Below are 17283 nucleotides of genomic sequence, written 5' to 3' on the forward strand. Positions count from 1 at the left end.
AGTATGGTATTGGCAAATGGATGGCAAACAGGCTGATGGAGTGGAATAGAGAGCCTAGGAACAGACCCAAGCATATATAGACACTTTGTGTATGACAGAGATGTAGGGAAAAGATGGGATTTTCTTTTCTTTTTCTTCCAACATTTTATTTAAATTCAAGTTAGTTAACATATAATATAGTATTGGTTTCAGGAGTAGACTTTAGGGATTCATCACTTACATACAACACCCAGTGCTCATGCAACAAGTGCTCTCCTTAATGCCCATTACCCATTTAGCCTACACCCCACCCATATCCCCTCCAGTAACCCTCAGTTTGTTCTCCATAGTTTAGAGTCTCTCATGGTTTGAAGATGGGTTTTTCAATAAGTGCTGCTGGAACAGTTGGATATCCATATTGGCGGGGTGGGGGGGGAGTTCCCTTCCTCACAGCAGAAACAAACATCATTATAGGCTTAAATGTGAAAGACAGTATTTAAAGCTTTAGAAATTAATATTGGAGAATATCCTTATGACCTCAAAAGTAAAGAAGAATTTTAAAACAAGAAAGTACCAACTATAAGTGAAAAGATTGATACATTGCCTAGATTAAAATAAAGAGCTTTTGTTCACCAAAAGATAGCATAAAACCAGCAAAAGCCCCCACAAAGTACAGAGTGGAAGAAGATATTTGCCACACATGTAATAAAGGACTAGCCTTCACAACATATGAAAACTCTTTCAAATCAGTAAGGGATAATCACATTGAAAAAGTGAACAAAAGACTTGAATAAGGACTTTACCAAGGAACAAATATGAAGAATAAACATATGCAAATATCCTCAACTTCATCGTTAATCAGGAACATGAAAACTGTAACTGAAGCAAGATACTATTTGTCATCCTCTGGGGTAACTAAAAGGAAACAATTTGATAACACCAGTTGTTGGTCACAACTTAGTGCGGGAGAAACTCTTGAAGCCAGCTGATGTGGTGAGTTGGTGCATTCACTTCAGAAAATAGTTTGGCATTATCTAGGAAAGTCAAAGGTACACATAACCCATGATTGTTATGCTACTGCCAAGCAGATGCCCTTGAATGCCCCAGGATACATATACCAGAATATTCAGAACAGTTTTGTTATAGCTTCGTACTGAATACAACATCTTATATGCAGTAGAATGAGTAAATAAGTCATGATATATTCTTATAATAGGTTACTTTAATGCCATGCAAGTGAACAAATTGGAGCTCTACTTGAAAACTTGAATGAATCTTATAAACAAATATTGAGTGAAAGAAGCAAGACACAAAAGAATGTATACAGTATGATTTGGGATATATATACACAGGTAGTAAAACTATAAAGAAAAGCAAAGGAGTGATTACCACTCACATCATAATAATGAATACCTGTGGATTAGAGTTGGCCACCTGACTTAGGAGCAATTGCTTAGGAGGCACTTCTCTCCCTCATCTTTTTATCATAGAAAAGGTAACTTTTACACAATAGGGGAATGTATTAATCACTTCCAGGTTCCTACACAATGGAGACCAACTTAGATTAGTTAGAAAGAAAAGGAATGTATTGTAAGTCTTTGGATAGCTCACAAAATTGATGGAAAATCTGATGAATGAGGTTTGGATCATGGATAGGAAGCCATGGAAAATTAGGCAGCCAAAAAGAGAGACCAGATCAATACACAGGAAGAATCTGGTTAGTATCCAGCAGCTTCTGTCATTGGCCTGACCACAACTGGACTTTGAATACTGCCATTACTGTTTCTTCTACTATCCCTGAAAGATTCAAAACTGTCATTTGTTTTCTGTGTTACTCCAGTGTCAGAGTCTTGTGTAAGGGGCATCTGATTGGAAGGTCACATTCCCAAATTCCAGGGAAAGGGACTACTTGCCTACACTTGAGCTTCTTTCTCTGAATAGGAAGTATGTTTAGAACTGGATGGCCAGAAGTGAAAAACACCTATCACAGGAAATACCAGAAACAAACACATCTGGTGCCCTCTGGAAAGAGAAAAAAGAAATCTAATTAATTAAGATCTGTGAAATCTACCGGGACATGTTTTTACTGGGGGACAAGACATTGTACACAGTCATTGAATTGAAAGGCAGCTAGTCTTTCTCTTCCTTCTGTTTTGCAGTATACCATTCTCTCTTTTTTTTAAACAATTTAATTCCAGGGGCACCTGAGTGGCTCAATCAGTTAAGCTGTCCTACTTTAGCTCAGGTCATAATCTCACAGCTCATGCGTATGAGTCCCACATTGGGCTCTCTGCTGTCAGCTTGGAACCTGGAGCCTGGAGCTGCTTTGGGTTCTGTGTCTCCCTCTCTCTCTGCCTCTCTGAAAAATAAACATTAAAAAAATTTTAATTCCAATATAATTAACATATGGCATTGTATTAGTTTCAGGTGTACAATATGGTAATTCAACAATTCTGTGCATCACTCAGTGCTCACCCTGGTAAGTATACTTTATTCTCATGCACTTCTCATGATGAGAAGGAAAGCTGGTGCAACCACTGTGGAAAACAGTATGGAGGTATCTCAAAAATTAAAAATAGAATTATCATATGATCCAGTAATTCCACTGCTGGGTATTTATCCAAAGAATATGAAAATATTAGTTCAAAAAGATATATGCACACTATGTTTATTGCAGCATTATTTCCAATAGCCAAATTATGGATAAAGAAAATGTGATGTGTATATACTCACACATACACATATCACACACACACACACACACACCATGGAATATTACTCAGCCATAAAAAAGAATGAAATGTTGTCATATGCAGCAATGTAGATGGAGCTAGAGAGTATTATGGTAAGGGAGATAAGTTAGAGAAAAACAAGTTGTGTTTTGTTTGTTCTTTTTCTAGCTCCTTTAGGTGTAAGGTTAAGTTGTGTAATTGAGATTTGTTTTGCTTCTTGATGTAGGCCTTTGTTGTTATAACCTTCCCTCTTAGAACCACTATTTAAGTTTACTTATTTTGAGAGAGAGAATGCACACAAGCTGGGAAGGGGCAGAGAGGAGGAGAGACAGAATCCCAAGCATTTAGCTCTCTTGCTATGATTTTGTTCTGTTCTCATTTGGGACGTAGTCCTCTGTCTCCTCCTTTTTTCTAACTCTCTACATCTGTTTGTGTGTGTGTGTGTGTGTGTGTGTGTGTGCATGTGTGTGTGTGTTAGGAAAGTCAGCTACGGGGCGCCTGGGTGGCTTAGTTGGTTAAGCGTCAGACTTTCACTTAGGTCATGATCTCGCGGTTTGTGGGTTCGAGCCCCGTGTCGGGCTCTGTGCTGACTGCCAGCTCAGAGCCTGGAGCTTGTTTCAGTCTGTGACTCCCTCTCTCTCTGACCCTCCCTTGCTCACGCTGTCTCTCTCTCTCTCTCCTAGAAATAAATAAAAATATTAAAAAAAAAAAAAAAAGGGAAGTCAGTTACATCTCTTACTCTTGAAGGTGGTGGCCTTATGAAGAAAAGCTCCTGCAGTGCAATGTTTCATGTTCATCAGAACCTGGTGCTTCAGAGGTGTCTCCTACGTGTGTTGTGTGCACCCCACTGTTGTGGCTGAGCTGCTTTTGCTTTCAATCCTGTCATCTGTGATGGCTCTCTTTACCTTTTATGGGCAGGATTTGGTCCCTATGTTATTACTGGGCCAGTATAGACTGCCTTGGGCTTGAGTTGAGTCAGATCAGGTATTTGCCAGAGAAGTGGTAGCCAGAAACTGCAGTGCCTTCTCTGTGTTATCCGCTGAGAAGTTTTCATAGGTGGGCAAGGCCTGTTATCAGACCAGCTGTCTTCCCTCAGCTCACTTCTGGGGCTGCAGTCAGACTAGTGTGTGTGGTTATTATCTTCCTCTGTCCCTGGGGCAGGAGTCACTTTGGAGTGGTGCTGGCCCCTATCAGGGCTGCTGGCACAATGCCAGGCTTGTAACACTGCTTTGGATGGGCTCCAGCTAAAAGCCAGAGGCGGCAGATCTGCAGGAGAATGCTGGGGCTGGGCATGTGTGTGGTGTTAACAGGGTTTTCTGGGTCTGTTGTGGGGTCCTGGAGGTCTGGTTGGAGGAGGCATATTTGCAGAGAATATGGGAGCAGGGGCACTGTTAGCCAGGAGAGTGTTGGCACTATATTGGTTCCTGCAGGTGTCCATGTGTCCAGGCTGGAGAGGGGGAGGAGTTGAGGGAAACGGCACCAACAAGCTTTCTTGTTTCTGCAGAAGTCTCTTAAAGATCCCTGCCCCTCCAGCACATGCTTTGAGGTTAATAAATTACTCTTCAACCTGTATACCCCAGGCGTTTTTCAAACTGCTTTCTTCTTTCCTTCATTTCCTCAGGACTATTTGTTGTGCTGTCTCTTGAAGATTGGGGACTCAGTTTGAAGGGGACTTTCTTGAAGATTGGGGAGATCCTCCAGGGTCTCCCAGAGCCCAGCCAGTTGACTTTTACAGTTCCAGGCATTAAGCCCTGCAGAACTTGGGAAATTAGGCCCCTCTGATGTTCAAAGCCAGATGTTATGGGAAGTTATCAGTTTCTGTGCCTGGGGCACTCCAGTCTATACCATCCCTGTTTCCATCCCTTCCACGGACACTTCTGAAAGTTGTTTAGCTGCCGACTACATCTGTACCCTTCCATCCCTCTTCAGTGTGACCTCTTCTCTACATTTAGCTGTGGAAACTCTGTTCTGCCAGGCTTTGGGTCATCTTCTGGGCTATTTACAGTGATGTGGGTGTTAACCGATTGTATCCATGGATGAGGTGAGCTAGGATCTTCCTACTATATCATCTTACCCAAAAGTCTGAAAATTGTTTAGCTTTTTTTTTAAAAAAAAATTTTATTTATTTTGAGAAAGAGAGAGAGAGAGAGAGAGAGAGAGAATCCCAAGCAAACTCTGCACTGTCAGCATGGAGACTGACATGGGACTCAATCTCTTGACCTCAGCCAAAATCAAGAGTTGAACACTTAACTGAGCCACTCAGGTGCCCCAGAAGTCTTAGTTTTTTAAAAATGTAAATAGCATCCTGTTTTTGTGTCTTGGATGTAACGTTTTCTTATATTTCTTTGAAGGTATTAATTGTTTCTTCTCTTTCCTGTATAGTCATTATTTCTTCTAAGTTCATTTTAATGTTTGTTGTCCTCTATTTTTTGTGTGTGTCAGAGACTTGCCTCAAATGTTTGATGGTATTTGGTTGTTTGTATTTAAGAGTGAGGTACTAAAAACAAGTTTGTGTCTAGGTGGAGCCTGTTTAATGTGGACTTTCCTGTAAAATGCTTAGAAACACTAGAATGACCTTAGAATGATCAGACAAATCCATGATATCTAGCATTCAGAAGGATATAATTTTAATATCTATAGCAGGGTGGACCTACCAGAAAGAAAACATTTTGGGATTCTACCAAATCCAGAAAGGTTTCAACATACTGAAGACTCCTAAGGACTCAAATGATTAACTATGAGTATCTGTAGAGCTAGATGGGAAAGATTTTGGTATCTAAGGAGATCTAAAGAATGTAAAACCAATGAAGTCATGAGAGAAGTAAGCTACTATCTTAGGGGGTGCAGACTTTCAGGCATAAAAAAAATTTATGACTTAAACCCAAGGGCTGGATTTTAGAGTTGCAAACATCGTGACTACAGAAAGGGTCTTAGCTTGGTAGTCACAGTCAAAAGAAATACCACCAGGGTGTCTTGTGTTTCCAGGTTTTATGCCCATTGAAGTCTAATTAAAAAGTACACTCAGTCAGCTGAGAAGGAAATGTTCCTCTCAATTGGGATTTAAGGCTGGTTCAACATCTATAAATCAGCTGCTGTAATACACCATATAAATAAAATGCAGGGTAAAAACAATGATCATTTCAATGGATGCATAAAAAACATTTGACATAATTCAACATCCATTTATGATAGCTCAATGAAGTGGGTATAGAAGTTATTTCAAAATAAGAAGGGCCAAACATGACAACCCCACAACTGAAATCAGTCTTAACAGTGAGAAGCTGAAAGCTTTATCTCTAAGATTGGGAAGAAGACAAGAATGCCCACTCTCTCCACTTTTATTCAACATGGTATTGGAAGTCCTTGTCAGAGCAATTAGGCAAGAAAGAGAAATAAAATTCAATAAATGAGGTTGGGGAAATTGGACAGCCACAAAGAATGAAAGTAGACAACTGTCTTACATGACACACACAAAAACCCAAAATGGACTAAAGACTGTTGAACACAATATCTGAAACCATAAATCTAGAAGAAAACATAGGCAGTAAGCTCCTTGACAAAGGTATTACCAAAACAATAACTTTAAAAAAAATTTTTTTAAGTTTTTTATTTATTTCTGACAGAGAGACAGCATGAGGAGGGCAGGGTCAGAGAGAGAGAGTGAGACACAGAATCCGAAACAGGCTCCAGGCTCTGTGCTGTCAGCACAGAGCCCGACACGGGGCTCGAACCCACTTTTGCTGCATCTCAGATTTTGGACCATTGTGTTTTCATTTTCATTTGTTTTCATGTAATTTTTGATTTCTTCTTTGATCTCTTGGTTGTCCCATTTAATAGTATGTTATTTAACCTCCATGTACTTATATCCTGTCCAGATTTTTTTCTTGTGGTTTGTTTCTAGTTTCATAGTGTTGTAATCAGAAAAGATGAATGTTATGACTTCAGTTTTTATGAATTTGTTCAGATTTGTTTTGTGGCTAATATGTGATCTGTTCTGGAGAATGTTCCATGTGTGCTTGAAAAGAATGTGTATTCTGCTGTTTTAGGATGGGATGTTCTGAATATGTCTGTTAATCCATCTGGTCCATTGTGTCATTCAGAACCACTGTTTCCTTGTTGATTTTCTGTTTGGATGATCTGTCCATCAGTAAGTGAGGTATTAAAACCCCCTATTATTATATTATTATTGATTCCTTTATGTTTGTTATTAACTATTTTATATATTTGGGTGCTTCCATTTTGGATGCATAAGTATTTACAATTGTTATATCCCCTTGTTGGACTGTCCCCTTTATTATTATATAGTATCCTTCTTAGAAGGAAGTATTGGCAAGGATGTGGAGAAAAAGGAACTCTCTTGCACTGTTGGTGGGAATGCAAACTGGTGCAGCCTTTGTGGAAAACAGTACGGAGTTCCTCAAAAAATTAAAAATAGAGCTACCTTACAATCTAAGAATTGCACTACTGGGTACTTACCGATAAAATACAGAAAAAAAACCTAATTCAAAGGGATATATGCACCTCTGTTTATTGCAGCATTATTTACAATGGCCAAACTATGGAAGAAGCCCAAGAGCCCATCAATAGATGAGTGGATAAAGAAGACATGATACACACACACACACACACACACACACACACACACTGGAATATAACTCAGCCATAAAAGATAATGAAAGCTTGCCATTTGCAATAACATGGAGAGAGCTGGATAGTAGCATGCTAAGTAGAACAAGTCAAAGAAATACCAATACCATATGATGCCACTCATATGTGGATTTTAAGAAACAAAACCAAGGAGCAAAGGAAAAGAAAAGAGAGAGAAACCAAGAAACAGACTCTTAACCATAGAGAACAAACTAATGGTTACCACAGGGGATGTGGGTGGGAGGATAGGGGAAGTAGGGGATTAAAAGGGACACTTATCGTGATAAAAAAAGATAAAATGATTTAAAAAAATAAATGAGCTATAGATTTTTTTAGAGGAGCACTCTGTAAACTGGAAGGTACCACACAAATAACGATTATTGTTATATCAAAAAGAAAAAGGTGCCCTTAAGAGATTTTTTTAGTAATTATCAATCTATGTTTATCTGCATAATATACTCCTCATTTAGTAAATCAGACTGTAGTTATTTTGCCACATCCTTCCCTCCCCCTCCCCCTACCTGTACCTGTGTATAGAGCTATTGATGTTCAGTTTTTTTTTATGGGAGTTAGTTTTATTTAAATGGCAAATAGATAACGATAAAGAAAAAAATTAGGGAACTCTTTGGGATAAAGCTATAGTTCAATTCAAGCCAAGCTAACTCTGAGTAATTTCCTCTTAATTGTGAAATAAGACTCCTAAGGCCAGATGAGTTTTTCTCCTTTGACAATGAAGAGGAGAGTAGCGACTGGGAATTAAAACTTTCCTCTTAGAACAAAAGGGCAATTGTAGCATTTCCTAAACTCACAGCAATTATTTTTTGTATAATTGCATGGGCACTTTCAGATTCAAAAGTCTTTTTTTTTGGGAGGTAGGTGAATTTAAATAGTTCTTTTCATCTTTAATTAGCATATAACTTTTTCACATATGTATTTTGTTTCTGCAGGAGTACAATCAATTCCTTGTGAGTAGAAGATGTTTCTGACACATCTTAGCATCTCTGAGTACCAGAAAAAATAGGGGCATACCATCAGGATCAGGTAATGTGCATAAGCTCATTTAATTAAAAAATTTTTTTTAAGTTATTTATTTTGAGAGAGTGAGAGTGAGCAGGGCAGGGGTAGGGAGGGAGGGGGAGAGAGAGAGAGAGAGAGAGAGAGAATCCCAAGCAGGCTCTGCACTGTCAGCACAGAGCCCAATGTGGGGTTCAAACTCATGAACCATGAGATCATGACCTGAGCCAAAGTCAAGAGTTGGACACTTAACTGACTGAGCCACCTAGGCGCCCCTCATTTACTTTTTGTAGCAACTACTAGGGAAGAGCGATTACTCTCATTTCATAGATGAGGAAACTAGGGCACGAGATACAGCTCTAAAAAGAAGTTCAGCTGGAACTGACTCCACTTGGCTGATTAACCAGGTTAGGTAAATTCTACCCTAGCATCCTGCAGCATTTGTCTTCAGTGAACAGGTCAGGTGCTTTCTGGAGAGAGATCTGCAACTTCACAACTTCACAGGCCTTACAGAATAGGTTGTATTGCTAATACATGGTTGACGAATTTGGCCCGAAGTTTTCACTTTAACATACCATCTGAAATAAGATTGTAGAGGAGCCCTATAGCTCAACCTATCTCTTAACTATTGGAGGCTACTTCTGTCTGCCCAAAAGAAGCTAGTAAGTGTGAATGACCAAACTGACAGGTTAAATTATAATTTCCTTCTCCTTAGTTATCTCCATCTAGAAGAAATTTAGTCCCAGAGAGTCTGAAGATTTACCTATCATACACTTCCATGTGGTTGCCACTGGGGCTATGGTCTCTGACATGAGCCTTTGCTGCAGAATGTTGGCCTTTGGAACACAGTAAGTCCTGTGGGATGAAATTTCAAGGAAGCAGCAATTAGAAATTTAATGTTGTCTCCAAACACTGCAGATCTCCTGGGTATTTCCAATACCAATGATCTAAGGCGCTAAGTTAAAGGATTGCAGTGGTCGCAATGGCCCCTTCCACCTTCCCTCTGGTTCACTGTCAAGGAAATTCTGTCTTAGTGACCCTGTCTCTCCTGTGCATCTATCTAATATATCCCCATTGCATGCTCCCCTAGCTCAAGTAGCTCCATGTTCCAAAAACATTGGAGATTTTTGTTCTAGCTGGTTGTTTGGTGTCACAGGTAATCTGGTAATTGCTTGTGAATTACAGGTCTATTTAGATTTTGTAGTGAGAAGCATAGAATTGAGACTTTTAAAATGTTTTTAAAAGTAAAAAGCATATATGAATATAAGCAATGAATCAAAAACTAGGTATAAAGGTGATTATCCAATATAATTGGTGAAACTATGGACCATGCTCTCCAGACTGATTTCACACAAACATTTAAGTTTTCATTTCACAGTAATTTAAAAAGTAATATGCACAGTTAGGGTAAAATTTGGAGTTCTTGTTTATTCCTACTTCATCTAGAACAATGCTGATGGAATTTTACAAAAGTTTTAATCTGGGGCACCTGGGTGGCACTCGACTTCAGCTCAGGTCATGATCTCACAGTTTCGTGGGTTAGAGCCCTGCGTTGGCAGCTCAGAGCCTGGAGCCTGCTTCGGATTCTGTGTGTCCCTCTCTCTATGCCCCTCCCCCACTCATGCTCTGTCTGTCTCTCAAAAGTAAATTTAAAAACTTAAAAAAAGCAAATGGCTTTAAAAAAGAGAAAAAGACTATATAAAGTTAGAGCTGACAACAGCATGTTTTTAAAATTACACATAGAAATATCATTTAATATGAAGTTCTGCAATGTAAGCAGCAGCCAATGGAATTTTATATGTTTGGGATGAAAATGGAATGGGAGAAAATGTATTTGTTACTTTTCTTGGTGCAGAACATGTATGGTACGTTTTACTCTAGCAAGGAATAAAAAAATCCTTTTTCTTTAGAAGAAAGTTTTCTTTAAAACTAGTAATTTCCTCACTAGGAACATTTGTGGATTGCAGTTGCCTTTATAAAAAGAAAAACTTTAAATATTAACTGGCCAGTGGATTGTTGCCTTTCCAGACTACACTGTAGAATCATAGAATCATCTAGTCCAACATTTATTAGCATGTCTTGACTCTGTCTAGAATATCTATAAGATTGTTTGAACACTCAAGACATAAGGGGCTCACAATCCAAAAACAGATTTCCTATAAAGCAGGAGTTTTATCAGGAATTTCCTCCTAACAAATGTTTCAATATCAAGACATGGAAAGATAGAACTTGACTGCTAGTAAGAAACAGCACCAAAGTTACAAAAGTAAACCAGGCCCTGGTACATAATATTAATGATGATAATGATTTTATCACATGTCAAAAATGTCATGTGGATTTTAGCATTATGAGGATTCTATAGATCTTGAATATCTGTAGAATACACCTGTAGAATGTAACTGAACCAAACGCTCAAGAGAAATTTTGAACAACACGTGCAAATTAAGTTGCCCATTAGAAACAAGGACTACAGAAGTCATCCTATTCCTTAGTGAATCGCAACCGTCTAAGCTGTTCATGCAGCACAGCATTTGTTTCTTGTTTCCAGGATCTCTCAGGGTTGTCTACAGCTGGTAGCATGGCAAAAAAGAGGAGGCTGTAGAGACTGAACAAACAGCATGCACTGTGGTATCTTTTATTTAAAAACTGTGGGCCAACTACAGTCGTAGTGTTCTCATTTACCATTCTGATGGCATAATAAACTGCGAGAACATTAACACAATTTCAAGACATTAAAAACCTGTAACAAACATACACACCACACATGCACACACACATACAACATACATGCACACAAAGATTATAGTCTTTTAAACAGAGTTAAGTGAAGAAAACCTTCAAATGCTCTAAATCAAATTTTAAAACCCTTTATTATAAACCGTGGCAATACTGTGGCTATTATGAGAAAAAAATTATAACTGCTAAAAAAGCAAAAAGAAAAAATACTGGCAAATTTGAAACTAGCAGCAAAAAGCAGATAAAAATAGAATGGAAGATAACATAAAACTACCATCAAAGTTCTGAAGTTGATACTGTGTAGGGTTGCACTGAAGTCATTTCAAATTGGTTCTTGAGGAACTAGTGAAAAGTCCCTTGAAATAATAAACTGCTGCACTTTACAAACAGTGGAAAAGAGAAAAGTATTTGGAATGTTACACACACACACACGCAGAGGAAATGCATTAGGCATATCAGTTTATAGTCTTTGTTTATAACCTTCAAAAAATTTCTAAAGAAATATTTAAGTGCCAATGTAGTGAAAGAAAAATTCCTAAAGATGCAAGTCTGAGTGCATTTATCAGGTCTAAGAATACATTTGAAGGCTGGGGGGCAAGGCATGACTGATGCACATTCAAGAAGAAAACATCGTGGAACCCACAAGGTAGGTTGAGTCCTCTGGAGAGTGTTTAGAACTGAAGGCGTGTTAAATTCAGACTACCCTGAAGGAGATTCCAAAGTATGTGCAGTCCTACAGCCCTTCATCCGCTGAAATCCGTTTCACAGCGGCCGATAAATAAGTAAGACTAACTTTTCAGCAAACTGGTTTTTCATACATTCAAACACAGAAATCTTTACCACACATGCAGAGCTGATATTCTATAACAGCACAAATACGAATCCCAGTTTCAGAAGAAAAGCACATTAGCAAGGACTTTTTTTCACGGGTTCTTAACATAAATGTCTGAAGCTGCTAGACACTGCAAAGAGGGGATAAGTTTAGACTTCCTACTGATTCTGGAAGAAAAGAGATTCTATTCTCCTAAGGAAGCCAGCCACCTGTGAGCAGGGGACCTGTCTTCAGAAGCATAACGTCCTTAGTACTTAAACTCATGCCAAATTCAGATCCAGAAAAATGGGCAGGTAGATCAGGGGAGAGAACTGAAAAGTTTGAATGTGCACAGTATACTTTGGAATAAAATGTGCCTCAGATGTTCAGATGGCTCAACTGCTTTCCGAATGAAGTGCTGCAGGACTGGAGAAGACTCGGTTCTCTGCAGTAAGTTGCTGGGAGAGAGAGATCTCTGCCTCCAGGGACCTTCTGGGCTGAGCTGTGACCACAGGGCCTTATTTTTCATGAGTGCTTTCAGTTAGGGAATTTATGACCTTGCCCAGATAAAGATTTCTTTTGGTTACTTTCTCTTTAAAAAAAACTGATGAGGCAAGTTACTGGTAGTATCTTAAGGTGCCAGCTAATTCAAATTAATGCCCATCAATAACTGCTGCTAGGTGTCAACTGCTGTTGCTGAACAATCAACCCCCAAAAGACCTAACTAGATAATCTATCACACTAGGTGCTTTTACTGTCTTGGATTTTTTGAGCTTTAGAGAGATAGTCTTTGTAATACGACTTAGCAACTGCTTCTCTCTGGCTTTGTCTCACTCTTCCTCTTCTTCCTCTTCTCCTTCCCCTTCGCCTTCCTCCATGGTTTCCACAATGAGCTCTGCTGTGCAGGTGGCTTCTCCAAGACTGTTGACGGCCTTGCAGGTATACTTGGCATCGTCATCCCCGCAAACATCACTAATGATTAAAGAGCAGTTCCCGTCCTCGTCGTAGTCTATCTGGAAGTGGCGGGACTCCCGGATTGACTGGTCATCTTTGAACCAGACAACTTCAGGGTCTGGGTATCCTGCAGCACAGGGAGAGAACACAAGTTTCTTATCAGTTCATGCGAGCAACTCGTAAGCAACCTCTACCGATGAAGGGGGTATAGGGAAAGTATCATGTAGTTGGCTTTTAGCGTCTGTTTTGAGATTTACATTTGGATATGGGCATATGTTGTAAATACTGATATCCAAAACCCCACAAAAGAAAGGTGTCATACAGTCATGTCATTTGCCATCCATGTGGGGCTTGTACTTACTGCCTTCCACCTTCATACAGGATCTAGAATACCTGGGACACAGCCCTGACTCCAACTACATGCCTAGAGCTAAATAGGTCCTTGGATGAAAAGAAAATTTCTTGTATAAAAGTTAAACTTAAATAAATTTTTTAAATGTTTATTTATTTTTGAGAGAGAAGGAGAGAGAGCGCGAGTGGAGGAGGGGCAGAGAGAGAGGGAGACAGGATCTGAAGTAGGCTCCGTGCTGACAGCAGAGAGGCTCGAACTCACAAACTGTGAGTTCACGATCTGAGCCAAAGTTGGACACTCAACCAACGGAGTCACCCAGGCGCCCCTGTTCTGATTCTTATTTTTTATTTAAATTTGTTTAAGTTTGGGGTGCGTGGGTGGCTCAGCTGATTGAGCAACGGACTTTGGCTTAGGTCATGATCTAACGGTTCATGAGTCTGTGCTGATAGGGCAGAGCCTACTTCGGATTCTCTGTCTCCCTCCCACTCTTCACCTCCCCTGCTAGCTTGGGCATGCTCTCTCTCACTCTCCCTCTCTCAAAAATAAATAAATATTTAAAAAAAATTTTTTAAATAAAAACAGAGAGAACAAATGGGCACAAGAGATCTTTGGAGATGATGAAAATGTTCTAAATTTTGTTGTGGTGATTGCATAATTCTATAAATCTACGGAAGATAATTTAATTGTACACTTAAATGGGTAAATTTTATTGTATGTAAATTATAACTCAAAACTAATAACAGCTCTATATTAAGTTAGAGGAGCTGATAATATTGCTTAAAAGAAAAGCCATTATTTGTCTTAGTCTGATCCAAAGACAGATAATGTACTTATAGATAACTGGAAACTGACCACATGAGTTAGCCCCAATTTATATGTTAGTCATGTTTCTGCAAAGTTCAGCATTTAAAAAATATATTTTAAATATACACATCATTTGTATTATATATGATACACACACACACACACACACACACACACACACACAGATCTTTACAAATATACAGGGGTCCCTGGGTGGCTCAGTTGATTAAGTATCCAACTCTTGATTTCAGCTCAGGTCATGATCTCATGGTTCATGAGATCAAGCCCCATGTCCAGTTCTGTACTGACAGTGAGAAGTCTGCTTGATATTCTTTCTCCTTCTTTCTCTCTGCCAACCCCCCCCCCCCCGCCAGCACTCTCTCTCTCTCAAAATAAATAAACTTAAAAATATCCATATACATATTTATACAATCTGAGTTGTTCTTAAATTTGGGAGAAATATTTTTATAGGAAAACAATTGCACATAAGAATTTAAGAATTCTAGGGGCTCCTGGGTGGCTCAGTCAGTTAAGCGTCTGAATCTTGGTTTTGACTCAGGTCATGATCTCATGGTTCGTGAGTTCGAGCCCCACATCGGGCTCCAAGTTGAAAGCACGGAGCCTGCTTGGGATTTTCTCCCTCCTTCTCTCTCTGCCCCTCTCCTGCTCACTCTCTCTGTCTCTCTCTCAAAATAAACTTGAAAAAAAAAAGAATGTAAGAATTCTAACATTCTTTTCAAGTAGAATTTTGTTTTTTATCAAAACTGCCTCCATATGCTTTAATTCCTCCTCAGTGCTCCAGTTGAAGTTATGCAAATATGAAGGAAATAGTCCCAGACAGAAAAGTACAAAGATGATAATCACTATGTTGTAATAATTTTCAAAAAGGAAAAAAAGGGTGAAGAACTTCAGAAGCCCAAAGACAGCGTGATGATGGGGAGAATTCAGAGCTTCCCACAGTGCCCCTGATCTGTGCACTTGCACGCGAGCAAAGGCAACACATCCACCTTTTTGTTTAAACTGAATGAGAACAGAAAAGATTATGATAGGCACCGTATTTACAAGGCAATTTGAGACTATAATGACTGAGGGAAAAAAATGTTTTCATTCCTCACTTTGGATTACTTTGCCCAAAAGGCATTATCTAGTCATACTGCTGGAGAATCTTAAAATGTAGGAGGCCATGATTTGTTCTGACTGCTGGCCTGTACTATGCAGCCTTAGTAAAGTTGCTTAATAATGAACTGCTGTGCTTTATTTGGTCAGACTGAAACGGGAGATACCCCTCCACTCTAATTGGCATGCAGCAGTCACAGACTTGAAGCAAAGAATCTTTTTTTTTGCCTTTATCTTTCTAGAATGTTACAGTCTGTGGAAACTGAAATGCTTTGTGTCACCAACATCGCTAATTTCTCAGGTGCTACGCTGAGATCCTTGGAGTTCCCTTGAGCACTGATAACTCAGTTCTCTCGCCTCATTACTCCTGGCTTCTCTCAGTTTGATGTCACATTTAATGCTCACTCTCTGAGCCTCCCAATCCCACAAAAGGTTACCTCCTTTCACCTATGTCCTCTCACAGCATCCCCAGAACGACTCAGGCATTAGACATCATCTTCAAGTAAGGGCCAGAGGCTCAGAAGAGTTAAATCAGCACCCAGGTTCACACAGCCCGCAGCTGAGCAGAAGGGCCTCTGGCTCCACATCTGCTTCATGCCAGCCTTCCTTTGAAGCTTCTTGTGTGCAGTTCACATGCTTCCCAGAAGGTTGGAAAACTCATTTCATTAAGCCTGTTCCATAGCCAAATAGGTCTATGATAAACCACTCATGTCAGTGGTTGATGTTGAGTACATGGAATGTCAGAGGTGCCCTAGGAGAGTCACTGAACGGCACCAACCTTCAGGAGGGGCAGTGTGGGCAGTGGGCCAACTCCTGACCCAGTTACCCTCACTCGTGTCCTGGCTGCCCAGAACGGACATTCTGTCCCGGAGCAAACAGCAGGACCCACCCGTCCACCACACCACACTTTTGTGTGGTCAAAGTTCAAGGGAAGAACTGCTACAACTTACCTTCAATCTTGCAGTCAAATCTAGCAGCGCTCCCCTCCACAACTTCTAAATCACGGATGGTCTTAGAGAAATAGGGTTTTACATGGGGCTTTTCCTCAGCAACAGCCTCAAGGAAAGCTTGAGACACATCTTCTAGGAGACAGGGAGGGAAACACGGTCAGTTCTTCATTCCCTACTCTCTCCTCTTCTCTGGTTTAAAAAAGCTGATTTTTGTTTTTTTAAGTTGCTGTAACTCAGCAAATAATGTGACATAGGGGACTGAACCAAGTGCACCTTTCTCCTGGGGACAGATTGGCCTGCTGCCACATGGTTTTGGCAGAAGAGAGGACTATGACAAAACTGCGGAAATGTTTGAACTCCCTCCTTCCCTTATGCTGACACATTGAAAAAGGAAATCATCTTTGAAAAGGATTTTTGGCTGTATTCCACGCTATCTCAGGATTCAGTGGACAGGATCTAAGAAGGACAAGCCACACCAGCCGTCCCAATCTCTGTCCCCGCTTTGCCCTCCCTCCTATAGCAGCAGGCCCTTCACCTGCCCATTGGAAAGGGGGAGCTGGGTCCCAGACACGCCTCTGGCTTGCCGGTAGTTCTATTCTCCACACTCACACTGCCTTCATGTTGTGTGACCATGGACCAGGATTCGGGATTGGTCTGGGAAAAGCTGTGACTTGGAGGGCCTCCTATACCCTCTCCCTTCCCTTCAGGCTATTTCTGGGTCATCTGGGGAGCACAGATCAGGAGGGACCAGGCCCATATGTTGCAGACTCTGCCCGCAGCTGCATCAGAGCAGCTCAGGAAGCAGCCTCGCCATTACCCTGCCTTTATGCACAAGAGGGATCTAGGTCCAGCTTCGCACCTTTGGATGCCACAAACACCAGGCAGTGGGAGGTGGGGGGTGGTCTTTGGCCAAATGAGTCACCTCAACAAGGTAAAGGCCAGACCCGGCATTTGTCTGGAGTGGGAAGAGGCTGAGGCCTTCACTGAGATGGTTGGGGCAGCATCTCAAAGGTGTTGTGCAAAGAGCTAACTAGCCTTACTGGTCTCCAGGAGGAGTCCTGTCATGCACAGTCTATCCCGTTCAAATGGCATGTTTCAGCATTGTGACAAGTGCCAAAGGAATATGGACTAAAGGTCATTTAAAAAAAAAGAAAAACACAAAGGCACTAAGAATATGGAAGGATATTT

General features: G+C 40.3%; 1 protein-coding gene across 10 annotated transcripts in view; it reads right to left on the bottom strand.

The window, feature by feature from the left end:
- Window positions 1-10984: 10984 nt before the first annotated feature.
- MYLK (myosin light chain kinase) overlaps window positions 10985-17283 on the bottom strand; it is a 179625-nt gene continuing 173326 nt past the window's right edge. For all 10 annotated transcript variants that reach the window (XM_039240627.1, XM_039240633.1, XM_039240628.1 and 7 more), the window contains 2 exons: window positions 16096-16227; window positions 10985-13000 (listed from right to left, as the gene is read on the bottom strand). In XM_039240627.1, coding sequence (XP_039096558.1) covers window positions 12750-13000; window positions 16096-16227 — 383 coding nt within the window. In that variant the 3' untranslated portion in view covers window positions 10985-12749. The remainder of the gene's footprint in view (window positions 13001-16095; window positions 16228-17283) is intronic.

This window comes from Hyaena hyaena, unplaced genomic scaffold (genome assembly GCF_003009895.1).
Source record: "Hyaena hyaena isolate Hyena2069 unplaced genomic scaffold, ASM300989v1 scaffold_180, whole genome shotgun sequence".
NCBI classification, from domain to species: domain Eukaryota; kingdom Metazoa; phylum Chordata; class Mammalia; order Carnivora; family Hyaenidae; genus Hyaena; species Hyaena hyaena.